At 51.1% G+C, this 25,699-nt stretch overlaps 12 protein-coding genes across 12 annotated transcripts; 6 read left to right on the forward strand and 6 right to left on the reverse strand.

Moving 5' to 3' along the window:
- Positions 1-7: 7 nt before the first annotated feature.
- Positions 8-1,405, forward strand: N7473_007795 (S-adenosyl-L-methionine-dependent methyltransferase; the record flags this gene model as incomplete). Its single annotated transcript, XM_057153735.1, has 5 exons — positions 8-148; positions 200-326; positions 388-511; positions 579-1,033; positions 1,092-1,405. 5 exons carry the CDS (start codon positions 8-10, stop codon positions 1,403-1,405), a joined length of 1,161 nt encoding a protein of 386 aa, XP_057008073.1.
- A 103-nt stretch (positions 1,406-1,508) lies between these two features.
- Positions 1,509-2,410, reverse strand: N7473_007796 (class I SAM-dependent methyltransferase; the record flags this gene model as incomplete). Its single annotated transcript, XM_057153736.1, has 2 exons — positions 1,509-2,225; positions 2,279-2,410. 2 exons carry the CDS (start codon positions 2,408-2,410, stop codon positions 1,509-1,511), a joined length of 849 nt encoding a protein of 282 aa, XP_057008074.1.
- A 338-nt stretch (positions 2,411-2,748) lies between these two features.
- Positions 2,749-3,612, reverse strand: N7473_007797 (uncharacterized protein; the record flags this gene model as incomplete). Its single annotated transcript, XM_057153737.1, has 1 exon — positions 2,749-3,612. One exon carries the CDS (start codon positions 3,610-3,612, stop codon positions 2,749-2,751), a length of 864 nt encoding a protein of 287 aa, XP_057008075.1.
- A 360-nt stretch (positions 3,613-3,972) lies between these two features.
- N7473_007798 (putative GTPase NOG2) lies at positions 3,973-6,127 on the forward strand (the record flags this gene model as incomplete). Its single annotated transcript, XM_057153738.1, has 3 exons — positions 3,973-4,070; positions 4,135-4,879; positions 5,300-6,127. 3 exons carry the CDS (start codon positions 3,973-3,975, stop codon positions 6,125-6,127), a joined length of 1,671 nt encoding a protein of 556 aa, XP_057008076.1.
- Positions 6,128-6,747: 620 nt separating this feature from the next.
- N7473_007799 (protein kinase IKS1) lies at positions 6,748-8,867 on the forward strand (the record flags this gene model as incomplete). The annotated part of the gene is made up of 2 exons (XM_057153739.1): positions 6,748-6,803; positions 6,851-8,867. The coding sequence occupies 2 exons, from the start codon at positions 6,748-6,750 to the stop codon at positions 8,865-8,867; spliced, it is 2,073 nt and encodes a 690-aa protein (XP_057008077.1).
- Positions 8,868-9,503: 636 nt separating this feature from the next.
- On the reverse strand, positions 9,504-11,375 carry N7473_007800 (prefoldin-like protein; the record flags this gene model as incomplete). Its single annotated transcript, XM_057153740.1, has 1 exon — positions 9,504-11,375. The coding sequence occupies one exon, from the start codon at positions 11,373-11,375 to the stop codon at positions 9,504-9,506; it is 1,872 nt and encodes a 623-aa protein (XP_057008078.1).
- A 167-nt stretch (positions 11,376-11,542) lies between these two features.
- On the forward strand, positions 11,543-12,997 carry N7473_007801 (TFIIH/NER complex subunit TFB3). Its single transcript, XM_057153741.1, has 3 exons — positions 11,543-11,591; positions 11,647-11,887; positions 11,945-12,997. The coding sequence occupies exons 1-3, from the start codon at positions 11,561-11,563 to the stop codon at positions 12,792-12,794; spliced, it is 1,122 nt and encodes a 373-aa protein (XP_057008079.1). The 5' UTR covers positions 11,543-11,560; the 3' UTR covers positions 12,795-12,997.
- A 14-nt stretch (positions 12,998-13,011) lies between these two features.
- N7473_007802 (uncharacterized protein) lies at positions 13,012-16,086 on the reverse strand (the record flags this gene model as incomplete). The annotated part of the gene is made up of 4 exons (XM_057153742.1): positions 13,012-14,099; positions 14,160-14,824; positions 14,875-15,724; positions 15,745-16,086. 4 exons carry the CDS (start codon positions 16,084-16,086, stop codon positions 13,104-13,106), a joined length of 2,853 nt encoding a protein of 950 aa, XP_057008080.1. The 3' UTR covers positions 13,012-13,103.
- Positions 16,087-17,033: 947 nt separating this feature from the next.
- On the reverse strand, positions 17,034-18,491 carry N7473_007803 (uncharacterized protein; the record flags this gene model as incomplete). Its single annotated transcript, XM_057153743.1, has 2 exons — positions 17,034-18,326; positions 18,438-18,491. The coding sequence occupies 2 exons, from the start codon at positions 18,489-18,491 to the stop codon at positions 17,034-17,036; spliced, it is 1,347 nt and encodes a 448-aa protein (XP_057008081.1).
- A 1,696-nt stretch (positions 18,492-20,187) lies between these two features.
- On the forward strand, positions 20,188-21,815 carry N7473_007804 (uncharacterized protein; the record flags this gene model as incomplete). The annotated part of the gene is made up of 2 exons (XM_057153744.1): positions 20,188-20,910; positions 20,964-21,815. 2 exons carry the CDS (start codon positions 20,188-20,190, stop codon positions 21,813-21,815), a joined length of 1,575 nt encoding a protein of 524 aa, XP_057008082.1.
- Positions 21,816-22,650: 835 nt separating this feature from the next.
- N7473_007805 (glycoside hydrolase family 64 protein) lies at positions 22,651-23,889 on the forward strand (the record flags this gene model as incomplete). Its single annotated transcript, XM_057153745.1, has 1 exon — positions 22,651-23,889. One exon carries the CDS (start codon positions 22,651-22,653, stop codon positions 23,887-23,889), a length of 1,239 nt encoding a protein of 412 aa, XP_057008083.1.
- A 255-nt stretch (positions 23,890-24,144) lies between these two features.
- Positions 24,145-24,972, reverse strand: N7473_007806 (alpha/beta hydrolase; the record flags this gene model as incomplete). Its single annotated transcript, XM_057153746.1, has 2 exons — positions 24,145-24,483; positions 24,565-24,972. The coding sequence occupies 2 exons, from the start codon at positions 24,970-24,972 to the stop codon at positions 24,145-24,147; spliced, it is 747 nt and encodes a 248-aa protein (XP_057008084.1).
- Between the last annotated feature and the right edge of the window lie 727 nt (positions 24,973-25,699).

A 25,699-nucleotide genomic window follows, 5' to 3' on the forward strand; every position in this document is an offset into this window, starting at 1 on the left:
ACACAAAATGGACTCTATCATCGCTCAAATTCAGGCATTGGCCAAGACGTCTGACGATGCCGGTCATTTGGAAATTAAAAAGGCTCTAGCCGACGTTCAGTTAGAGTTACAAGGTCCGAAGGATCTTCTTTATAACCTTGCAAATTCAGTCAGTACCTTTGCTGTGTACCTCTTGCGGGCTGTTCACTGATTTGCTTAGCAACTCCTCATTGGAACCATCCGCATGGCAGCTGACATGAACTTGTTCCGCGCCATCGCTACCAATAGCGGATCCGTGACTGTTTCTCAGCTGGCGAAGACTACTCAAGCGGATTCTCTGTTGCTTGGTAAGAGCTCCGCCAAATGCTTCAAAGTCTGACCCCATTGGACTAACTTTACCTTTTGAAGAGAGACTGCTTCGGTATCTAGGCTCGAACAACCTGATTGAGGAAGTCGGTAGCAATGAGTATAAGGCAAACAAGAACACTCATATTCTGGCTGATGAGAGAGGAGAGGCCATGGTGTACCACGGGTACATAACCCTCATTTTGCCAAGCGATCACTCGCTTGTGAGAGTTATACTGACTCTCGCGCTACAGATTTGATACTTACGGTCCGATCATCCGCGCAATGCCTGAATTTTTCAAAGAAAATGGCTATAACGACATTGATAGCATCACAAACACCCCCTTCCAGAAAGCTTACAATACTACCCTCCCTCCCTTTGACTGGTATGTCCAAAACCCAAGGCATTTCGAAAATTTGCAGAAAATCATGACTTCCATCGAGGGCGTGGAATGGACTGTTGGATTTGAGCTTTTTGATTCGGAGGCTATCAAAGTCCCGTCATCATCTCCCCAGCCTTCCGAAAAGCCCTTCTTGGTAGATGTAGGAGGTGGTCATGGACACCAGTGCATTCAGCTTGGCAAGAAATACCCGGCCCTTTCAGGACGTCTTGTTCTTCAAGACCTTCCAGCAGCCGTCGACAAACTCCCGGTGATTGAGGGTGTAAAGACCCAGGCTCATGACTTCTTCGAGAAGCAGCCCGTAACTGGTCAGTTCTTCTTCCTCCCTTCCAAAGCGAAATCAAAGTAATGTTGATGCCTGTTCAGGTGCGAAATTTTACTATCTTCGACGTATTATGCATGACTGGCCCGATAAAGAGTGCACCAAGATTCTCCAACATATTGTTGAAGCCATGGATGCAGACTCGCGCATTCTTATCGATGACGTTGTCTTGCCAGATACTGGTGCAAATTGGCAGACAACAATGGCCGATATTTCTATGATGATCGCGCTCGGAGGAAAGGAGCGAACAGTTCAGCAGTGGAACTCGCTGGCTGACTCGGTAGACTTGCGGGTTGAGCACATCCACCCTTATACTGCTGCCACCTACACCTCTGTTGTTGTTCTAGCCCCCAAATAAGGGGGTTGGCAAAGTAGTTGATATAATAGCTCAGAGTAGAGTGCATAACAATCTCCACTTCTTTCAATTTCGCGAAACAAACCTTGATTGCCAAATATGAGCACTACTGCCTTGTCGCGCACCACCAGATCATCCGTATCTTATCATCACCCCAAGGCATGTTCTTCATTTGATCAACCTCCTCAGCCCAATAGAGACCAGCCTCTACCTTCCAGCTCGTCTGAGTGGCCTCTCCAACGGCGTCCCAAAAGCGCACCATTGTTTCGGGATCATGCCGGTAGTGCACAGCACCATCCTTCATGCCTGCCATTGTATAGTGGTCCCCTTGAACGCTCCCCATCTGCCGTCCAGTAATCATGATACCCGATTTCTGACAACAAATTCTGACTAGATGCGTGGCAACCTTAACTTGCGTATCCCAATCCCACATATGAAACAAAGAGCTCGCAAACACAATGTCAATCTTGCCATTCAACTTCTGGACAATTTCACCATTATTGAAATGGACATCATCGGCACTAAGATCCCCGACAACAAATGTTGCCTGCAGACGGCCTTTGTCTCGAAAGAGCTGGTAGCCAAGATCAATGAAAATTTGTTCAAGATCACACCCGAAGAGCTGATTGCTAGCGATGCCTTGATCGGCTAAAAATCGAAGCTCTTGTCCAAAGCAGCATCCCGCATCGAGAAATCCACTTGAAAGGTCGGCGCGAAGCCGTTCCAGCACCCGAGCCCAGAAGGGCATGCGTGACAGATTGAAGGAAAGAAACCTCATCTGACCGATGCAGGCATAATGATAGACATCAAATGCCTCGTCGCGCTGAGAAAGAAATCAATACATGAATAATGATATCGCAGACCAAGAAGGCATACCAAAGACAAAATATGTGGCAAGACTTCCTCCGGTGCGAGGCCACTATAATTCTCTAGAAGTCGCTGAGCATCTGCATTGATGCCCTGGACATCTCTCTGGTACCATTCGGGTCTCTTCGCTTCGGGCGACATGGCTGAGTGAATCGGAGGAGGAGAGGGATGCGCAGAAAGTAGATTACCAGGGTATCGAGTTGATCAAAGCCGGCGGGGGGCCTTTCTTGCGTATTTCAGCACACTGACAGCCTTGTCGATCCGCGCTAAGCAACGCTAATCATTGTCTTATCACAATGATCACGCACCCGCCTGCAAAATACAACACATCGGACGTCTTTGGGAAGATTGATGTACTATACAACTCATGAGAGATTCATATTGAAGTCCTTCAAGTGTAGGGTTAGATGCACAGAAAACAAATGAAATGGCTCAAAAAATATTGTACATGATATGATGTTCTCAAAACCCATTCAAATTCACAGCTTGCCTCCAGTAATCTGCTCGCCCAGCTTCTTGACCCGGTCTTGGGTGACATCCCAGCGAGCAGTCTCGCTCTTCCGGGTTTCGTTGACGATGGACTGAACAGTAGGTGGCATGCCCAAGTTCCAGATATTCTCGCCTTGCTGGTGGTCATTGCGCCAGGCCTCGTTCTCGCCTTCGGGGAACACGCGGTCAATCTCGGCGGCAAGTTGTTCTTCAGTAGTGATGAAAGTACGGGCATTCATATACAGTGACTGCAAGTGGTCGCGGCGCACAGCATCTTTCTCGGCCTGCTTCGCCTCCATGCGTGCGCGCGAAAGGACCAAACGCTCTTCCCGATTCGGGTCCGCTAGGATTGTGTGTGGTTGAGTCTGCATGGTGGAAACAACGGACGGCCGGGTCAAGCGCTCATCTTCCGGCTCTGGTTGTTGAAGGATGCTCTCACGTCTCCTCTGGTTCTCGAGACTTCGGTTGAACATGGTCTCCTCCGCGACCTTCTTCCGCGTGTACAATGTTTGCAGACCCTCCCGCAGATTCTTGCGCCGCAAAACCGCCATCTTCAGCTTGAATGCCTGCTTCTCGGGATCACTGCTTTTGGGATTGACGGCACGCTCGGTCGAGGGAAGGGGTGTCACGGCATCGAGGTATGCTTTGCGAGGCTTGTCCGTGCGACGAGCCGGGAAGAGCTCGCGGGGAACTGGGAGAGTACCCTGGACGCGTGGTTTGGCGGGATTGCTGGCCTGGACGATTCGAGGAACATCGATAAAGTGAGGGGACTCGGGTCCGACTCGAAGATTGGGCGTAGTTGCGAAGCCACGGACTTGCACGCTGGCAGTCCGGCCGCTGCGGAGAACAGACATACTGCACCGATTGCACCCTAGCTTTCCCCAAAGGAGAATAATTTGGTAATATAGGGAAGATGGAAATCCAATTGAATCAATAAAACAATTCTCAATCGGTCAAAAGGACCGCGGTGCCTGGCTTCTTGGTAGGAGGATTCACGGGAGAGCAGGAGACCAGCGCCGGAAGAAACAGAAGCGATTTTGCCATGGTCCGTGCACGCTCGTTTCTTGGCGCCAAAAAAATTACTTCTCCGCCTTTTTTTTCCTTTTCCTCTTCTTCTTCGCGCTCTGCCACTACTTTTGTTTTGGTCTTACCTTCGAAAATTTTTCGCAAGGTCGATTCTTTTTCATACTCTTGAAAACCACAAGATCCCGACCATGGGTACAGGCAAGAAGGAGGCCTCACGTAAAGTGAGGCAGGGGAAGGTTGACGATGGCATGGCGAACGTGCGGATGAAGGGTGAAAACTTCTACCGGTAGGTTTTCAAAGTCAAGCAGTCGAAATAGAAGGCACGGAAGACTCATACTTTTCTTATTCAGCGATGCCAAGAAGATCAAGACTTTGAACATGTTCAAGGATGGCAAGGCTCGACGCAACGCCGCGGGTGAAATCACTGTCGCCGCCTCTTACCAGTCTCGGGATGCCCCCGTTGCTCGTATTGAGCCCAACCGGAAATGGTTTGGAAACACTCGGGTTATCTCGCAGGAGGCCTTGACTTCCTTCCGTGAGGCTGTCGCTGAGCGTGCGTCCGATCCCTACCAGGTGCTGCTCAAGACCAACAAGCTCCCTATGAGTTTGATTCGGGACAACAGCGGTACCGTGAACGGGCTTAAGCAGCATCAGGCCAAGATGGAGATCGAGAATAACCCGTTCGGTGACACATTTGGCCCTAAGGCTCAGCGCAAGCGTGTCAAGCTGGGCGTCACTTCACTGGAAGATCTTGCCGGCGAAACCGCCAAGTTGCACGACTCGTACCTCGAGAAGACGGACCAGGGCACCCACGATGATGGTACTCCCATTGTCGCCAGTGATGTCGGTGCCATCGAAGATACCACCTTCACCACTGCTCGTGAGTCCGTCTTCTCCAAGGGTCAGAGTAAGCGTATCTGGAACGAGTTGTACAAGGTCATCGACTCGTCTGATGTCGTTATCCACGTTCTGGACGCTCGTGACCCTGTTGGTACTCGATGCCGAAGTGTTGAAAAATACATTCGTGAGGAAGCGCCTCACAAGCACCTGATCTTTGTCTTGAACAAGACTGACCTGGTTCCCACTGGTGTTGCTGTAAGTGTCATACTCCTATCCCCTTTGCTGTTATTCGTTCCCATCACAAGTCTCGTTTTGCTCGTTGCTTTTCTGCTGCTTTTTGTTTGCTTTTTCCGGCCATGGAGCCGTTCCATCGCTAAGTCAAGGCTTCTTCCTGCGACTCATGTCGTATTTTTTCTTCAATGGAGGTCTGTCTGTTACAGCTTTGGTAGATCGACAATGTCCCGCACCAAACTTCTTTCTGAAGCAAGGTTGACTGGTCTTCGTCTTGAAGGCTGGTCGTAAGGGTTCATACGTGTTTTGTTTAAGAGTTGAGTTCTACTACTGCCTTTCTTGGTGGCTTGATAGTTGAACTCTTAGTAACATCCCACACATTCCTGATATTTTATTCAACCATGATTTTTGGTGACTGCTTGCTAACATGGCATCTCTCATCAGGCTGCTTGGGTTCGTCATCTGTCCAAGGACTACCCGACTCTTGCGTTCCACGCAAATATCAACAACTCCTTTGGCAAGGGTTCTTTGATCCAGCTTCTGCGCCAGTTCTCGGCCTTGCATTCGGACCGCAAGCAGATCTCTGTTGGCTTGATTGGATATCCCAACACTGGCAAGTCCTCCATAATCAACACACTTCGCAAGAAGAAGGTCTGCACCGTCGCTCCTATTCCCGGTGAGACCAAGGTGTGGCAGTATGTCACTCTGATGAAGCGTATCTACCTCATCGACTGCCCTGGTGTTGTTCCTCCCAACCAGAATGACACTGAGGAGGACATTCTCCTGCGCGGTGTCTGCCGTGTGGAGAATGTGGAGAACCCTGAGCAATACATCCCGGCTGTCCTGCGCCGTGTTCAACCCCGCCACTTAGAGCGCACCTACGGTATCAAGGATTCTCAGGATGCCATCGACTTCCTCAGCCGACTTGCTCGTAAGGGTGGTCGTCTGTTGAGGGGTGGTGAGCCCGATTTGGATGGTGTTGCAAAGATGGTGATCAACGATTTTCTCCGAGGAAAGGTCCCCTGGTACACCCCTCCCCCCAAGGGAGCTGGTGCCGACAACGGGAAGATTGAGGGTCGTGAGGGCCGTCTGGGCGAGATGGGTCGCAAGCGCAAGCTGGATGAGACTGCCTCTGAACCTGCTGCTGAAGCCGAGACTTCTGAGTCGCAGCCTGAGGGCGAATTTGAAGGCTTTGATGAAGATGATGACGATGACAATGATTCTATCGCAAACCTCGAGGTCAGTGATATTGAGAGCGGCGAGGAGGACTGAAAGGTCCACGAGTGCCGATTCATTCTTCATTCAGCTCTTGACTGCATGTCGACTCATCACTCAAACACTCTGCGCTGCCTCTATGAAAAGCAAGAGGGTCCAGTCGCCGATTCGCACGTCCAGCAGCGTCCCAAGCTGAGTCGTGTCGCGAATACGCCCGAGACATTGCGATGCTTTGGGAACGAGAAAGGCAAAGCTTTTTTCCGCAGTACCTACCAGACGGCAAGATCAAGCTGCCTTGTCAGTGCAGTCCAGAATCGCCATCCTGCGTGAAACTGCATTTTTTGGCTCAGATCTCACCCAGGCTAGCTCTATCGCTAGAAGGCCACTCGCTTCTTGAGATACCCCCCGAGTTTGACAGAACTTGAATACAACTCTATTTTTTCAAACACATTTCTTCTGTATTGTAAACGATTGTAGGTTGTAGCAGATGTAAATAATCGGTCGTTGGGTCTGTATCCCCATGCTTGGTTCATCCGCGGCTCGGCCAGCTCCTCACCGCTCTCGGCGTGGGGTTTCACCATCATCTTCCGGCTTCACGCTGCACGCGACCGCCGCATATCGACAGGACGATTACATCTGACATCTGCTTTGCTGTCTCCCACAATGAGGAGAAAGTCATGCCAGACGACATGTCTATGATTCCTTACAATGGGGGCAACCTGGATGTTGTGCTGTATGTCTCAGTGCTGCTAACTATCTTCCGAAGCTAACAACGTGCAGCCGGCATAATGACTCGGTCGTCGTGTTTGACCATGATTCCCAGCAGCTAGCCCTCCGAAACGCAGCAGATGACCATGATGGAGATCTAGAACTTGCAAACTGTCCACTCTGTCACCGTCCAATGCATGAAGGCAACCGAGGAAGACACCGTGGGAGTACAGACCCAGAAGCGGAATTCATCAACCCAAATTACTTCCGTATGCTCAACAACAGCTTGCCAAGCTCTGCAAGCTCCTCGAGACCCTCTTCGCCGCGCCGCCGTCTAGTCCGCCCTGCCCTCCCGGATGGTCCCACCAGCGAGCCGTCTTCTGGGCCGGCCCCGAACCAGGGCCAAGGAATATCCTCCTCAGCATTCAGCCCGGACTATTTCAAGCGCTTTTTTGTGGAAGAAAAGGTTCTTGGCAAGGGCGGGAAAGGTGTGGTCCTGCTTGTGAAACACGTATTGGATGGCGTATCTCTCGGACATTTTGCCTGCAAACGTGTCCCAGTTGGTGATGACCACGAATGGCTAGAGAAGGTGCTGGGCGAAGTGCAGCTATTACAGAATCTTTCCCACCAAAACCTCGTCTCCTATCGCCATGTCTGGCTCGAGAATGCCCGGATCAGCACATTCGGTCCTAGTGTGCCATGCGCCTTTATCATACAGCAGTACTGCAACGCAGGTGACCTACACAACTACATCTGCGGTGGTGTTCAGACAACAACAACAGCTCAACAGCTCAAGGATCGACTTCGGAGAAAGTCGAAAGGGGAGCCAGAGCTAAAACCAGAGATGGGAGGGCCTCGCGTGCTGCAGTTGGATGAAATTTATTCCTTTTTCAGGGACATCACTGCTGGTTTGCGCCATCTGCACATGAATGGCTATATCCATCGTGACCTGAAGCCGAACAACTGCCTCCTTCACGAGACAAGCGACGGCATTCGAGTACTAGTCAGTGACTTTGGCGAGGTACAATCACAGAACGCAATGCGCAAGTCAACTGGCGCGACAGGAACAGTCTCTTACTGTGCCCCCGAAGTTCTTCGACAAGAATACCCCGACGGACCATTCGGGAATTTCACTTTCAAATCCGACATATTCTCATTGGGAATGATTTTGTACTTCTTGTGTTTTGGGGAACTTCCCTACCACAGTGCAGATATTATCAACGAAGACAATGAAGACTTGGATCAACTTCGTGATGAGATTACACATTGGACTGGGTTTGACAATGCCCGAAGGAGAAGACCCGATCTACCTGCCAAACTCTATTCATTTTTGGATCAATTGCTCTCCGTGGACCCGGATCGACGTCCTACTGCGGATGATGTTTTGAATGGCATTCAAGCTGCGAACAATGCCAGTGAGAATTTCCGATTCAAGCGCAACAATTCAGCCAGTCCCGATTTGCCTGGGGCAGCTCGAATTCGGACAGTGGACAGTCCGGTCCCACCCCCGTCCATGGAAAGAGCCCTATCGCCCATCAAAAAGAAGATTGCACGAAGTCCTGTGTCAATGAGACGTGACTCAATGTTTGACTCGTCTTCTGGGCCTAGCGGCACCCCAGCATCAGAAACTGTCTTGGAAAACAGGACATCCCTGAGCCCTGACAAAGACCTAGTAATGCGACAAAGATATTCAACATCCTCCCCAAACTCATCCACGAGACAAATACAACCACACGAAGAACCCATGGACCTGTCAGCTCCGCCTATCACTCATACGCGACAGCTCCTCCCGCCACCACCACCCACCTCATCCACATTCATGAGTCGCCTGGGTGCTTCAACTCTCTTCCCCGGCCTGCAAGTCTCGCTTTTCTTGGTCAAAGTGGTCACGGTCCTGCATCCCTGCTCTCCTGTCGCAGTCAGACCCTGGTTCCTGTATCCCCTTCTTCTGCTCGCAGCGATCACCCTACGAGCGCATGATTTGCGTGTACAGGCTTTATCAACATTGGCACATGTTCTCCTTGTAGGGCTCGGTATGCAATTAGGGGTGCTTTGTACATGGCATGGCGAATATGCCATGGGAGTTTGATACATTCTCCGTTCTGTGTTAATATGAGACATGATTATGCTACTATGAAACCATTTTAATGAGCATCTAATGCATTGGGCCTGTTTGTTGAATTTACTTCAAGTCTAAGAAAGAAGGTTGTAGTTCCTGGGGTATTACACACATTCCATTATCCAATTACGATCACTGATATCGAATAGAATCTATGGTTGTCGAGGGGAGAAAAAATAACGGCATCTCCATTATCTTGAATCCCTGCCAGGCTAATCTCACGAGGCAAAAAAGCCCGTAAGTACTGACCTTGCGGACGAGCACAATACAGACAAAATCATCAGGTCAGAAAAGCTTAAAAGGGACCCAAAGGTGATGCAGCCAGAGAAGTCCTCGTTCAGAATTTGATCTTGGAACTTTGTGATGAATATGCCATTTCGCTTCTTGGAGAAGAGGCATATCCATTTTTGACACGGTGTAAACCATGACAACACATGTTCCTGTTCACAGAAATTGGGAAGACGAGAAATGATATGGTAGATAGAGATGACCGGTCGATTCCTACAGGGCCGGGGTGAAGATTCATAAACATAATATATCGTCTTGAATTTTGGTATTTGTAGCCAAATTAACACTCTCAGAATGTTCACAAGCAGAAAGCTGAAACTAAGGTCGCACTCGCGCAGCCTTGAACCTACTCACTCGTTCGGCCGGTTCCTCGACAGGTACAAACTCTGGCTCTTCCTCGTTGACAAAGCCACCTTGCTGTTGGATCTTGCTATTCCGCATTCTGTAGAACTCGGAAGCAATCTCGCGGCGGTGGATCTCTTCGTCAAGCTCATCTGGTTCGGGGGCTGTGATGGAGCTGGGAGCAATGTTTCGCTCGACCAACTTATCGGCCAGGGTCTTGCCCTCCGGTGGGTTGGGAGCCGAGGGCCCAGTAGGAATGTCCATGATCGGTGTGGAGAATGGCTTTGGCTCTCGAGGGGTGGCAGGGAACAAGCCAGGTGGTGGAACGGCGTTGGCTTGCTTTCGAGAAGTTTGGGACTCGGAAATATGAGGGGGTAATTGCGAGGATGCGGGTTTGGCAGTCGTACTAGCCGCAGGTTCGACTACTCGAGCGGTCTTGAACCGAGAGACCTTCTTAGGTCCGGTGGATGGGGCTGGCCGAGGCTCCTTTGGCTGCTCTGTTCGCTCAACGATTGAATCCGAGAGAACCTGGACGCTCGCCTGTGGCTTTGGCTTTGGTGGTGGAGTGGCCTTCTTCTCGGCTGCAGCGGCAGCGGCTGCTGGGGCGATATCCAGATCATCGGCAAAAGCGACCTTCTTCTTGGGCTTCTTGCCCTTTGCAGAGCTATCGATCTCGCCATTCTCTTGGGCAGGTTCCGTCTCTTGAGTAGGTTCCGTCGTAGAGTTTTCAATCTCCTGTCGAACTTCCTCGGGGAATGTCTGGGTGTCCTTGCCCAGATTGGTCATGCCTCTAGCGTTGAGTTTGGCTTCCAACTCTCGCATCTGCCGATGGTATTCCTCGGACAACACAAGGTGCGACCGGCCGTACTCATCTTCATCCTCCTCTTCTGTGCCCACGTCAAATTCCTCATCAGAGATAGAGAACTCGCTGCCTTCCTCGTCTAGTTCCAGTTCGGCAACGATTGCGCCAACTTCGTGGATGCCGTATTCCAGCATTTCCCGTCGCAGTGTTGCCTCGTCGGCGGGTTCGTCGATATCGGTAACCGGGGGTTGGTTGCGATCCTCTGGGGTGACGAGTGATACTGGTTGTAAGAGGTCCAGCTCATCCTCTTGAGAAACATCGTTTGCGTTTGTGGTAGAGGTGTGGCCATTCGAAACCACCTCAGACTTCTCATTGGTCTCAACTGCATCCACCGCATCTTCCTTCTCTTCCCGAGTAGTAGAGCTAGACCCAGCGACGTTCTCGCTTGACGTAGAGATCTCCGGGATGTCGTCGACACCAGCTTTCTTCAGAGCTTCCAGGATCGCCGGCGCATGATCTCCGGGGGTGTTGACGGAGCTAGAGATCACATTTCCTTCATCGTCGAGTTCTTCAATGATCTCGCTCATCGGGAATCCTTGATCACCAGAGATATCCGCAGGGAGCTGGTCGTTCGAATCCAATGTGTATAGTTCGTTCTCCGCCCCTCGAAGCCTCTTCTCCATAGTCGCGGCATTCAGCTTCACATAATCGATCCGTCTGCCTAGAAGGTCAACGACCTGGGTGCGCGATCGCGTGACGCCCACTTCTGTCCGCAGGATTGTCTGTATTTCCTTTTCGTTCACTAGCGAGCCTTCGTATTGGCGCGCAACGGCGAGGATATCGTCAGCGGTCGCATAATCTTGCAGGTCTTTGATCTCCTCTCGAAGGCTGTCGTATTCTGCCTCCCAGGTTCGCCAGTGGTAAAGGGACTTCTGGAGCTGAGTGATGTTGTCTTCGAGCGCGAGCCGTCGCTGCTCGAGGTCGTCGAGATTATGATTTGGGATACCCATGGTGTTCTCAGTGATATCCGGTCTCTCCAATATCATGTAGCTGCTTCCATCTCAGTCGGATTTGCGAGAGAAGTGAAAGAGATCGGAGGGGCAAAAAAAAAAGAAGACGGCCGAAGGCCGAAGACTGGACTTGGCCCGTGCACGTGGTGGAGCCCGCCTCTATCTCCAGCTTAACTGATCTCCGCTGTCTTTCACCTTCTGGCAGACTACAACATATCATCATGGCGTCCCAAGACTCCCGGGGTGAGGACGGTAAGCTTATCCCTGTTTGTCGTTGCGGTTCACATGCTAATACAGTCTTTCGTAGAGGTCTGCCCCGTCTGCAAGTCCTCGCGGTATCTCAACCCGAACATGCGATTCCTCATCAACCCGGAATGCTACCACAAGATGTGCGAGTCCTGCGTGGACCGAATATTCTCCTCTGGTCCCGCTAGCTGCCCCGTCGCTGGGTGCCGCAAGACCCTCCGCAAGAACCGCTTTCGCCAGCAGACCTTTGAGGACATTGGAGTTGAGCGAGAGGTGGATATCCGGCGGCGCGTGATGCACATGTATGCCATCTCCTCCCATGCACCCATAGTATGAGTTTCTGACAAGGTCTCTTCTAGTCTCAATCGACGCGAGGAAGAATTCGATTCCAAGCGCGCCTACGACGATTTCCTCGAACAACGCGAAGAGATAATCGCCAACCTGGTATACCGAACCGATGTGGCGAAAACAGAGGCCCAACTACAAGCCTACGCGCAGGAGAACATGCAATCAATCAAAACGAACCAAGCACTCGAGGAACAAGAGGCAACTTCATTCCATAAGAAGATCCTCATGGAACAAGAAGAGGCTCGAATGCGCCAACAGATCGCCCGCGAGGAATACGAGAACGAGCGGCGCGAGCAGCAGGCTACACGGGAGGACTTCCTTACTCGCCTCGCATCTGGTTCTGCTGCTGATGTAGCTGCCATCGCTCGCGATGGACACAAGGTGCACCTCAAGAAATCGTCTGCCCGGCGCAGCGAAGAGGAGCGTATTCGACAGAAACAGGCTGCTCTTCGGGGTACCGAGGGCAAGCGCACTGGTACACCCCTTGCAATGGGAGAGACTGCCGGTGCTACATCTGGTGCTGGACTCATCAAGGGCTTGCGCAAGATCAAGACTCCCGAGCCAGAGAAGCCATACGATCCTTTCATGGGTCTTGTCCCTGGCAAGCGCGATTACTACACCCAGCTCGAGTCTTATCCATACGCCTTTTTGGACAAACTCCGCTCAGATACGACAGTCCAGGCTGGTGGGTATGACTTGCAGGAGTACTACTCGCGCACTCTTTTGGAGGCGTTTGCTGGTCTGGGCTGCTTTGTCCAGGAAGAGGTTGCACAGCGGGAGGCTACCTCTGCTCTCGGTATTTCGAATCCTGCTGCTACTGAGGGAGCGGCCATGGCTGCTGTTGGTAAAAACGCTGCATAGTTGACATGAGTGGGAAATTTGGCATAGCGATGGCGTTTTGATTTAACTTTGCTTCTATATGAAATACCAGGTAGCTTGGTAACCCACTTCTCGGTATACTGAACATTGATTTCATCCCCAAGATTGGCTTGACGGACCTTTAAACAAAAAGCACTTACGACTTGTATAATACTTACAACGGGGTAGTCTAGAAGGGAAAAACAAGATATGAATTTGGAATGGGAGATGCAAAACTCCAGTAGAAATACCATTCGCAAAAGTATTACAGTCGCCAATAGCTAAAACCACAAAAAACCTAAACACCAAAATTTACGTGCGGCCAGTCAACTCGGCAGTGCTTTCAATACCCTCCCAGGGCAGATCATCTTCATCCTCATCCTCCAAATCGACCGGACCTGAGCGAGACTTGGCACTGTTCGCGGTCACATCAATGCCAATAGATTCCAACGTCATATCAAGGTCTCGCTTCGTGATCTCGCCCTTGCAGGTTTCCAGAACGTCGTAGAGGGCATAGATCTGATCGGACTTAAGATCAATGTCCTTCAGCACAGTCTCGATCTTCTGCATGACCGCCTTGCGCTGGCGCTTGCCGAGCGAGGCGTCGAGCTTGTTATAGGCGCTTTGGTAGGAGGCAAGTTGCATCTTCAGATGAGATAGTTCGTCCTCTAGCGTCTTGAGGACGGTGGCGAGGGCAACGGAGGGAGGCTGAGAAGGGCGCATGGTCGGATCTTCTGTTGTAGGCATGCGCTCTGAAACAGGAATGGGTGTGGGGATCTTCACAGCTTCGTGGTTGCAAGGGCCCTCATGGGGAAGGACGTTCTTGCAAATCATACAGTTGTTCCCGTCATGCCGAGCAATGTCGTCCAACGCTCGCTGGGCAGTCTCGGGCAGGCGAGAGGGGTTACTACCCGCCAGCTCTGCGCGGCTCAAAGTGATATCGGGAAGAATGAAGGCGGAGGTCATGTCTTCAATGTTCCTGCGCTTCTTACGTTGAGATAGTGAAGCCACGGAGTGATCTGAATGGCGTCTCGGGCGATCAGATGTGGGCACAACGAGACTAGTATCACCCTCGGTTGTAGCTGCCGATCTGGTGGTAACATCGCCTGCAGCTGATGCAGGGCGGGAGGTAATAGGCTTGGGCTCGCGGAGGGACGACTTTCGTGGGAGAGGAGCCTTGAGGATGCTCTGGCGGGTCGAGTTCACAGTCTCAGTGGCAGTAGTGTCCTTTGTAGCACTAGATCGGCGCTGCTTGCGCGACAATCGTTCTTCCTCCAATGTTTTCCGAAGCCGGGCAATTTCATGTTCCTGTAATGCCAGTGGTTAGAATTGTGTAAGATCAAGAACACAGGCAGATCAGCAACTCACATCAATAACACTCAGCAGTGTAAGATCCTCCGCATCGGATGATGCTTTCGTCTGTTCAGTAGACTCAACCGCACTGCTGACATCTTCCAACATAACACGCTTAACACGCTGCTTGGAGGTATTTGGCTGTTTCCTGGATCCCTTAGATTCAGAATGGCCAGATTTGGCTGATTTAGATGCAGATGCCCGCTTGGCAGGCATTTCAATGGAAAACAGCGCTTCCTCTGCACGCTCCTTTTCCAGTCGAGAGATCTCCTTATCGACCTGGGTCGAGATCTTAGACCGAGAGTCATCTTGACGCTTAGACTTCAGATTGTTGCGGCTGCTCTTGGAAGTAAGGTCCCTTGTGCTGCGGCTCATGTCGGCACTATACACATTGCTATCATCGGGATCGGAGGCAGACATGCTGGAATCCGTTTCGACAGCCTCCTGGTCCCGAGATTTGCCGGAAATCCTGGCCAGATGAGACTTCAGGTTGGCATTCTCTTCACGCAATTGATCATTTTCAGCCTTGAGTTCTCTAGTCTCAAGATATGCCACGCCCAACTGGGAGATGGCAGATTCTCGCTCATGGTTGAGGCGTTTGACCGCTGCCTCTTGGACTTGAGATTTGCGGTCCGCGATATCCAATTGATTCTGTAGAGCGATATTGGCTGCTTCGAGTTCTATAGAGAGTTGTTAGCATGTGAACAGTCTGTGGAATCAATGTACTCACTCTGAATGTCCGAGTTCAGACGTTTTGAGCTCTTCTTATGGTCGACACCTTCCATTGCGTACTTGTCGGAATTTCGGGACCGACCAGCCTTTAGCAATGCATTCTCCTCGCGGTAGTTCTCAATTCTCCTCTCCGCATCAGACTTGTACATCTCCAGCTCCGCGACCTTATCTTGGAGGAGACGTAGAGAGACGAACAACGCCTTCTCATCTTCCGGGATTGGAACCGCATCAAGAGGCATATGTTCACGCGAAAATGACGCATCAGTCTGGTCGTGTGGGGGGGATACAAATCGGGTGGAGCGCATCTTATGCTGGCGGGGGAAGACGGGCGTGCCGTCCTCATAAACACCCGAAACGAGCTCGGAGATATTGGGGAGGTCTGGGAGGAGGAAAGACTGGCGCGTCATGGTATCGCCCATCGTGTTGGTGTGGTTGTTGCTGGTCTTGCGGGGAGTGCTTCCATTGCTGGCTTTGCGCAACTCCTTCGCGTATGCTTCCCGTGAAGCACGCTCAACTGCATCGGCGATCTCTTGGGAGTTGTTGAGGTTGCCAAAACGCGTCGATCGCGTGTTTGTTGCAATTGGAGCGGGGCGTTCGTCTCCGATGAACGACCCGTCGTAGCTGTCGCGTACTTTCGCGTGCATTTCCGAGAGGGTCCGGCGTTGGTCGCGTTGTGATTTGCCAGACACTTGAGGGCTCATGTTCTCCTTCTGTGCTTGAGTTGCGCGTCGCAATTGAGCATCTTTGCGGAGGTTCTCGCTCACGGCGCGTCGGGTTGTCGTACGCGCAGCAGGTTGTTTCTGGGGGTCGGGTAGTCGACGCGAACGGCGGGCGAGGAGGAACGAATGCTATTCTGGAAAGACATCACGGAGTCGCGAGAGTCATCGAGGCGACGAGGTTGTTTGCCGGAGGGACCGCGGCCCAATTCCATGGACAGTTCGCTGACATCAGACATGGTGTCGCGGTCCAGATTTCCGTGCTGTGCTCCGTTGTTGTTGTCTTCTTCTTCTTCCGATGTGGGCAGTTGAGAGAACTCTGGGAAAGCGCGCTCCAGAGTTGACGTGTTAATCACAAAATCTGGCTCTTCTTCTTCTTCGTGGGAGTATCTCATGTTGGGAAGCTGCGGACTGCCGAACTCGCGGGTGGACGCCAATGCTTCGTGTTCAGGGTCGAAGTCGGACACGGTAAAATCCAATTCTGAAAGAGGCATACTCAAGAGCTCGGCTGAAGATACAGTCCGAAAGATGCTAGTTCTTGAGGGGCCTGACGGTGGACATGAAAGCAAACTGATACCGGGCGGAGGTTGTTGACTGGCGGTTTTGTTTTGAAGGCTGGGAATGTTTTGGTCGCGCGTCTTGGCCAATCACCCGCCACGCCCCCGCCCGTCCCGCTCCACTGCATCCATGGAATACATCACTGCTATCAACTTCATCATATAGAGGCAATAGTTGGATTTTAGATAATGTTTCTCTATAGGCTAGAATCTGAAGATCTCATATAATCTTTTTTGGAATTTATTTTACGGCATTTGTCACAAAGACTATTGTATATCGAATCGAAACTCGAGTGTCGCATTATCCATGCATGCTCGTCCGGAGATATATACAAACGTGCGCCGTACCTCACTATAATCATCAACCAACCTAAAATATATAGAGTATAGGAACCAAAATAACCGTTGGGTGAGATAAGGCTCTGGATTTTTGGTGCTCATGCCTATCGCATATTCAGAGCTACTACTTCCATCGGGCAGGTAGGATTCCACTTTAACAACAAAACTACCAACTTCAATGAAGCCCATTATAGTGAATACTGTCTTAAAGAATAGGTAGATAAATTTCATTTATGCTATCTAGATGTTCAATATCCAAATCCCAAAGTCCCTCCCACCAGACCACGCGTGCTGGCAGCAACAGGTTAAGCCACCAGACTCGCAACCCAGAATCAAAAAGCTATCAGCCAATTTAAACCCCAAACACCATGCTAGTCAGAAAAAAACAATACGCCAAAAGGGCGCTGAAAGGACAAATCAAATGCGACCGAAACAAAAGGCAGAAATGCCCGCTAATACAATCGTGAAAATCGTGCTCATTGATGTGGAATTGGAAAATGCTTCGGTTGGTCAATAATCCCAACCTTTCGCTTCAGACCGATAGGTTATCCCGAAGCGGAGGCATGTCTAGTTGTTGGACCCTGACTATTGGCATGGGTACTGTCCAATGTCGTGGCTGACGTCGGCAAAGGCTCTGTGACTTCTGTTGACGTTGGCGCGGTCGAAGGGTTAGGTGAAGACTCCTCCGGGGCTTGAGGTGCAGTAGGTGTGATCGGGGAAAACGTGATTGGACTGCCGATGTTCACATGTATAGATGGCAATCGCATGATTCCCGGTAGTTGCTGCTCATCCCGCGGATTGACAGGACTCTCGTAGGCAGGGGCCTCGCCCCAGTCGAGGTGATCGTATTCGGGTGGCGGCGGGATGTTAAGAGTACCTAGATCTCCCTCTTCGTCTGATTGAGAGACTGGTCGAATCGATGATCCACGGGTTGATGTCGGACGGAGGACCAGTGGGTCGACCTCGTTGGATAGCGTGGATGCGATCGACTGGACGCGAGATCGAGTACTCGGGGGATCCATTAATGATGGAGATGATGCATGCATGGCAGCATTCTGAAGAAGAGGGTGGTGGTCAGAATCAGAGGCGTGTGAATCCGCTCGTAGACGGGATCCGTCGTGTCGAACGTGGCCGAGATCAGCGTAGCTGACGCTGGCGATACGGCGATCTCTTTCGCGGGATTGGTGGTCAGCGATGACGGCCGATGCAGTGAGTGAAGTGCTGCTTGAGGTAGCCTCGCGGCGACGGCGGCTTTGAGCGCGGGATTCTTCATTGAGCTGCTCTAGACGGATCGAATCACCTCGCGCCCGGGCTTCTCGGCGTTCTCGACGGCGAGCCTCACGGTCGGCCAGTTCCTGTCGACGCTGGACACGGAGCTGGTAGAGGGCTTCCATCTGATCTTCGCGGCGCTCTTCTTGTTCCTCGGCGGTCTCAGGGAATTCGACGACCATATCCATGCCGGCTCGTTCTCCCTCGCGAGCGATAACCTGTTCGGTCGGCTTTGGACTTGCTGAGTACGGCGGTAAGGTCATAATAGACCGAATGGAGGTTTCACGCTGTGGACCACCGCTGGCATTGCGGTTGTTGTTGGAGGCAATGGCGGCCATCTCGGGGCCCGATCCACCAGCCCCCTGATAGGAGGTATCCCGATCATTGTTTTGACCACCTTGATTTGGTACCTGCCCATAAGAGGCACTTCCAGGACACCATTGCTTCCATTTCTGCTTCAGGGTCTGGGTGGGAATATACTTGGGCTCATAGTAACGCTGTCGGAGCCACCGGGCGCCAAAATAGATGCAAGCGCAAGCGGCAAGAACAAAGATGATGACCGAGGCACACTAGAAGACCAGTCGAGTTAGCACTCGGAAGGACTGGACATGAGATTGTAGGATGCGACCGCGCCAGCATCGGTGGTCGGATCAGCACGGAAGCAGAGATGGTAAACATACGATGATAAAGACGCTGTTCTTGCGGCTGAGGTCCCGTTTCTGAGGAATGTACATAGTGGGAGGCGCGGCAGGCAGCGGGCCCTAGAGATCTGCCCGAGGCATGGAAGAGAATCCCCAGATTTCAAGAGGTCGAGGAATGATGAAGAGTAAAAGCGGGAGAAGACAGAGGGTGATACAGTAATAATCTGAGGAACAATTCTAGGCACGAGTGGAGCAGAACACTCAGACAGGGCAGAAGCTCAGAGACCGAGACGCCATTGCCTATTATTATCCACTGATCCAAGAGGGAATCCGCGGGTTGGCGTGGCTCAAGTGGCCAGAGTCTCAGCCAGAAAGGAGCTGAGTGGACTGGGACTTTGGGTGGAGATTCGGTGGGGAGTGGCTGGTTGACTGTCACTGCCCATATGTAATTTGTATTCCCAGCCGCCTGAATTGGCCTCGATCTTGTTTGAGGCGCGCAGTCGGTCTGTGCACCCCCAGTCAGGTTTCGACTGTCAACTTGTTCAACTGTTGCGCTACTCAGAGCTGCTGGGATTGTACTGTAGGATTTGCCAGGCCAAAGGAATAATAATAATCGCGATCGGACTCTTAAACTTTTTCCTGCCCATAGTTGGCCAAACGGGAGATCCGCGTAGTGGATACGAGCGGTACCGATACTTGAAGTTCCCTAGGTGAGACTGTTTCGGCGCCATTGGCGCTCGTGCAGTCTCGATTGCACTAGTCAATCACCCTTTTTTCTGGTGGTACATGAGGGAGAAGGGGGAAATTCTGTGGTGCTCGTGCAGCTGTTGACAGCAAGGAGCACGACTCTTGTGTTGTGACACAAGCGCCGCCTTCCCTTACATTGGAGGGAGATCGCTGAGGGTCGGAAAGTAGATTGACGTTGGCTTTATCTGCGACAAAGTACAATTCAGTGGTAGGGAGTCAATATAGAGTAACGAAACCTACCACTAGCTACCTCGTAGTTCGATTTAAAAGACAAGCGGGAGATAACATACAAGGGCACAACCATACTGAAAAGTAGGTTGACTTTATTCTACTGCATACAACGGGCGGAGCCACCAAACCCCTGCACCTCCCGTCCGCTAACTAACCCCTCCTAGCAGAGACTATGCGTCAAGTAAATGATCGACCCCATCAAAGGCACGAGATTATGCAGATTTCTTATTACAGTACCGTGTTCTATCTACAGCACTAGCTTAATCTTTAAATCCATCATGTCTCGAGAGTACTCCGTACATCTTCTAAATTGTTGCATCACGTGTTCATACTCAGCCTACCTTACTACTCAAGGTTCTCCCCTGTGATTAAGTATTGCCTCAAAAGCATACCTGTGATCACAGACCGTACCTAGTCCATTTTTAAACAAAAGTAGTTGTCTTAGCAGAAGTGGCATTGCGGGTCCCCTAAACTGCCTCTCAGCACTGGCGATGTTGCCCTCCGGCTACCGGTCACCGATAGCCGGTAGGTCCATAGGTACCCGCACATATGAAAGGTCTACTTATTCCTATGAGTGGTCTAGATTTGGCTTGAACTACAGCCAAGGCCAGTCTCCGGCTATCGGTCCTTGATACTGGTGGTTAGTCGCCGCACTATATGAAGAGAAAGTATACCGGATTTTCCTTCTTACCTCGAGAAATCTGATTATCTATGTGGAATTTCCTCAGCGACAGAGAAAATCTACGACTGTTGGAACACAGACCACGCACATTCCAAAGAAGCAATATAGCAAAGACTTGGAACGAACACCATGGACAAAATAGGCGACAATGAGCCACCACACTTCATCCCTCACAAGCCGAGTGGCCTGCCAAATGCACGACCAAATATTGTCATTTTCATGCCAGATCAACTCCGCTATGATGCATTACACTGCTCCGGGATGAACCCCATAGTGAAAACGCCAAACATCGACAACTTTGCCGCCCGAGGCGTACGATTCACAGAGTGCTACGTTCAAGCCTCAGTCTGTACACAATCTCGCTGTTCCATGTTCACAGGACTATATCCGCATGTTTCTGGTCATCGGTCCTTGGAGAACCTCCTCAAACCATGGGAGCCGAATCTATTCCGATCGTTGAAGGATGGTGGCTACCATGTGGCTTGTATGGCACCGCGAGGAGACCTGTTTGCTCCGACTGTTACTGAGCTGAGTTTGACCGAGTATGGGTTTTTGGAACCGCCTGAGGTGACAAAAATTATTGGTGGGATTGGGGATGAACGGCCAGAGGAGGAGATTACTATCTGGGAGAGGTTGTTCTATAAAGGGCGTCGTGATGCGAGCAAAGCGGTTGATTATGACGAGTCTGCTATTCGAAGTGCAGAGAAATGGCTGGATTGTCCTCCCGATGACAAACCGTGGGTCCTGTTTTTGCCGTTGTTATTTCCTCATTGTCCATTCACTGTGGAAGAGCCTTACTTCTCGATGTATAAACGCGAGGATATGCCCGTACCGTCTTCTCATGAGCAACAGGTATGACATCGTTGACCTCTCCGCTACAAGTGTGTTGACCTAACATTTCTCAGACAGGATACGAGCCGCAATATATGCAAATGATCCGCACTCGGTACGGAACTCATCGCGCCACTCCAGAGATCTGGGCCGAAGTCTCTGCAACCTACCACGGCATGATATCACGACTAGACGATCAGTTTGGCCGGATAGTCAAGAAACTCGATTCGAGTGGGCTCTGGGACAAGACGATCACCATGTTTTTCACCGATCATGGTGAGTACCTAGGAGATCATGGCCTCATCGAAAAATGGCCTAGTGGCTTGTCCGAAACTCTGGTTCGTGAGCCTCTAATCATCGGCGGTGGTGGCATCCCCTCTGGTCTGGTTCGCAATAGCATGGCCGAGATGGTCGATCTGGTCCCCACCATTCTTCAAATATGTGGAATCGACGAGACTTTCCCACATAATGGCAAGTCGCTGCTACCAAACATTTTGGAAGACAAGCCCCATCGAGAATTCGCCTTCTCAGAAGGTGGCTTCCTACTTTCGGAGGAGCCACTTCTCGAGCGAGCCTCGTTCCCGTATGACCTCAAGTCCAAGTTGCAGCATGAAGATACACGATTGGTGGGTAAGGCGATATCGATGCGAGATCAACGCTGGACGTATATCTATAGGTTGTACGAACCAGCGGAGTTGTATGACCGCAGCGCCGATCCGTTGGAACTGCACAACCTGGCGGCTAATCCGCGGTTTGTGCACCAGGCACGATTCATGGAGAGCCAGATGTTCCGGTGGATGGTGGAAACCAGTGACTTTTTGCCATATGCTAAAGATGGCCGTTTCCCCAAGGTGGATTTGCCTGATCCCAAGGCCCTCTGGGGGAAGCGCAAAGAGGAACGGAGCAATAGGCCGCGTGCATTGTAGCTACGTTCCAGCTAAACACGTAATAGAACGCTATGATATTGCAACGTCAGATTCTTTTTCCTGAGGGTGTGAAGGAAGTTAACCTTAACAGTTCTTGAGCGCGATCCTTACTGGTCGATCACATAGAAAGAAGAACTTGACCAGGCGGAGCCAAGAAGCATCTGACCATCACGCTACTCCAGCATTTGACAGTCTTCACACGTTCCACCATCCCTTGGAATCGGAAGTTCGTGCATAATGTCGTGGCCAATATTTCCCCGTGGAGACGCCCCCGCAAAACAACAACGCGGGCCAGGGCATCGACACACCGACACGCGGGAACGAGATCATCTGCGCGCCCGGCATGATCGCATGGTGGCGCCGACCGGGCTTGCTTGCAGCCGGAACGCCTCTCGGATGTCGGAGAGGGGACTCATCCAAGCAAAGATCGACACATGCGAAAAGGATGAAGGGGTACTTGTTCCAATCGGCGTGGTTATCATCGGCCAGGGGGGAACTGGGAACTGCGCGAGGTCATCACAGGATCTTGTCAGCCTGCCATGCTGCACTTACTAGCGGGGAAAATATTCAATATTCATGGCTGTTACAGAGCAGGGCAGGGTGCCCCAGAGATGTTATATTATGGAGCCCGTTGGCTGATTGAGATAGTCTCTCCACCAACCCAGTATCTCTCGGCTGCCCTGTGGCTTTTCCTCCCGCTCTTAGTGGGCCTGTATTTCTTCCTATCAGATTGTCTGTTCTTGTTGTGATATCTCAAGGCCAAGACGACTCTCCATTACTATCCAGTACTGCCCCTGACCCTATTCTCTCTTTCTCAACTACGTCGACAAGCACAATGTCTACTTTGAACTTCGCCTTGAAGAACCAGACCGGTTCAAACACGGTCTATGCCTACATCACCGGCCAAGCAATCGACAACAACAATGCACTTTTCCTGCTCCAAGCGGACGGCAAGACGGCGTACTATCCAACCTCGCCATCCGCTACCCAGACAGCTCTCGCGCAAGACTGCGCCATTCCACTCGGTGCATCGGGCAGTACCAAGACAGTGACGATCCCACATATCGCAGGAGGTCGAATCTGGTTTGTACGCGATGCCAAGCTCACATTCTACGTGAACCCGGGCCCTGCACTCGTGGAGCCCTCGTCGTCCAATCCGTCCGACCCCAACTATAACCTGTATTGGGACTTTTGCGAGTTCACCTGGAACTCGTCGCAGCTTTACGTGAACATTACTTATGTCGATTTTGTGTCACTGCCCATTGCCCTGACGCTCACCAACACGTCGGGAGCTTCGAAGAGCGTCCAGGGTTTACCGGCGGATGGACTCGCCACGATCTGCAATGCACTCAAGTCTCAGAATTCGAAGGATAGTGCTGGCTGGGACAAGCTTATCGTCACAACTAATGGGAACAATCTTCGAGCCGTGTCGCCGAATACAGGCATTACATTGGACAACTCCTTGTTCAAGACTTACTATGATTCATACGTGGATCAGGTCTGGTCCAAATATACGAATGACACCTTGACGGTTAATACCCAGGGCAGCGCTGGTGATGTGACGGCCAAAGTCTTGAACGGCAAGCTCACCTTTTCCTCCGGAAGCATTTCCTACGATCGGCCATCCACAGCGGATATCTTCAGCAACAGCTCTGGAGCATTTGCAGTCTCTGGTGATGGGACTAAAGACGCCATCACTGCCCGCTTGGCAGCGGCATTCAACCGCTCCACCCTGTTGACCAACATCAATCAACCGAATGGCGAGACTGTGGCAAATTACTACCAGAATGCTGTGACAAACCACTACTCGCGGATCTGTCATGCCACTAATCTGGATACCCGTGGTTATGCGTTCCCTTACGATGATGTGGCGCCGACTAATGGTGCTGACCAGTCTGGTAGTGTGTATGATCCGAATCCTCAATTGTTGACGGTGACTGTTGGTGGGGGCTCGAGCAATTCGACAAACAAATCTGCCAATCAGGGGAATACTGCACCAGCTCAGGGGACTCAGAAGAAGAGCTTGTTCGCTGGCTTGAAGAAAGTGATGCAGACGTTGTCCTGCAAGAAGTAAATATGGAGAGCATGTCTTCCCGTCATGTTTGCTTTTTTGTGGACGTTTTTGTTGACATTTTGCTTTTTCTTGGAATCTATGAACATAACTTTGTGCCAGCAATGTAGATAGGCTCTTTCATTGTCTGACTTTACATCTTATGTTGGCGGATGATTCTTTAGTACAGCGAGGGATATCCATATGAATACTATTGTTGGAAATACATTTCAGCTCCGATAATGCAGTATATTGTCCTGATGCACTACAGACACCTCCCTAAAACTCCTCACCCGCCTGCTTTCGAATATGCGCCACCACCTCATCAGGGCGAACCAGCCACGGCGAGTGTCCCGCATTAATTTTCTCCGTTTCAATGCTAGCACCTTTTCGCTGGGCCCGATCCACCATCAACTGCTGCACGGCAAGCGGGATAGCAAAGTCATCCACGCATAGCAAGTATAAAGACGGGATCTTCATGTATGCAGCGCTGGTGGCGGGTGAGTTCTTGGTGGACCAGGCGTGTGGTCGGAGTGTCTGGGCCCATTCCTGACCGTTGGGTACATCGTGGAAGAATAGTGCGAATGGATCGCTGGCTGTCACGGTGCCATTTTGTTCCTAACAAAATATATCAATGAATTATGTTCACAGCCATTGAGTATGGTATGATAATCACAGAAAAGAAAAGGGCCCACTTACATCCAGCACATACCAAGGCGGCGGGGTCCCACCAAATGCGCTGATCAGACTCTCGCCAACCTGCGGGATAAAAGCAGCGAGGTAAACCAGCTTAATCACGCCCCCTTTCTTTCCTGCATTCTCGAGGTCGCTTCGTTCCAGGCCATCCAGTGCGCTAGCAACCGGGAGGCCAGACCAACTATGAGAAACAATGATCACTTCTCGGCCGGCGTTGACCTCTGGCTCGACGATTGCTCGCACTGCCGCGATGTCTGGCCGCAAGTCTTGAACTGTGGTAGCTTGTTGGATGGAAGGGAAAGCGATTGTGTGACAGTTGTAGCCATGTTCGTTCAACTTCTTGGTGATCCCATCAAAGACTGTTGGTGGGTACCAGGCGCCAGGGGCGAAGACGATGGTAGGCTTCGCCATTTGGGGTCAAATGGTGGATGAGAAAGGTCAAGTAGAGGAGATACCGAGTACTTCCCAGGAAATAAAGGGAAAGAAGACGGAGAAAACAAACGGAAATCAAAGGATCATCTAGTGTCTTGGTAGGGCTGAGACACCGGTACTTATGCTTCTGTGGTTTGTTGATTCCTCCATATAAATCGGCAGGTTCTGTCCCCGCCGCGACACCCGACCAGCGCTAACCGCCTACATCTTGGCACTGGGCAGCCTTACGGGCTACGGCACGTCTCCGACTCCTCCGGACTCCGGCCCCCAAACGAAATTGCGTGGCCCTATCTACTAGCTGCTTTTTGGTTGTTAGGTCTCGGACTGGTGGATAAATCACGTTGAAATGGTTGGACAGGAATGACTAACAGCTAAATACTAAGGAGGAATTGAATGCATGGGCCTCGTCGAGTACTTTGTGCTTTGTGTTAATTAGGAAAAATACACCGAGAGTGGCTTGGAGGAGTAAATGGAGCTTGGATAGGAAAGGACAATTCGGAGATCACTTCCGATTTCGCGTTGGACCCTTCTGATTCTATTGCAAATGGGTCTCAAGATTGAGGTGGATTTTAAGGGTCACAGGATATTGTAGAACTAATTGTTAGAAGAAAATAATGTGTTTCAACACGAAAAGGCAATTGTTTTCTCGATGAAAATGTTTGAAAGAAAGAAACAACTAAAAAGGTCTCATCTTGATCAAGATGAA

This window comes from Penicillium subrubescens, assembly GCF_028828155.1.
Source record: "Penicillium subrubescens strain IBT 31985 chromosome Unknown utg000005l_segment0_segment0, whole genome shotgun sequence".
NCBI lineage: Eukaryota > Fungi > Ascomycota > Eurotiomycetes > Eurotiales > Aspergillaceae > Penicillium > Penicillium subrubescens.

Excerpts from the sequence above, each read along its gene's own strand:
- N7473_007801 (XM_057153741.1), top strand. The coding sequence starts at position 11,561 with ATGGCGTCCCAAGACTCCCGGGGTGAGGACG. Across the intron at positions 11,592-11,646 it reads AGACTCCCGGGGTGAGGACG|AGGTCTGCCCCGTCTGCAAG; the intron begins GTAAGCTTATCC and ends AGTCTTTCGTAG. Across the intron at positions 11,888-11,944 it reads CGGCGGCGCGTGATGCACAT|TCTCAATCGACGCGAGGAAG; the intron begins GTATGCCATCTC and ends GGTCTCTTCTAG.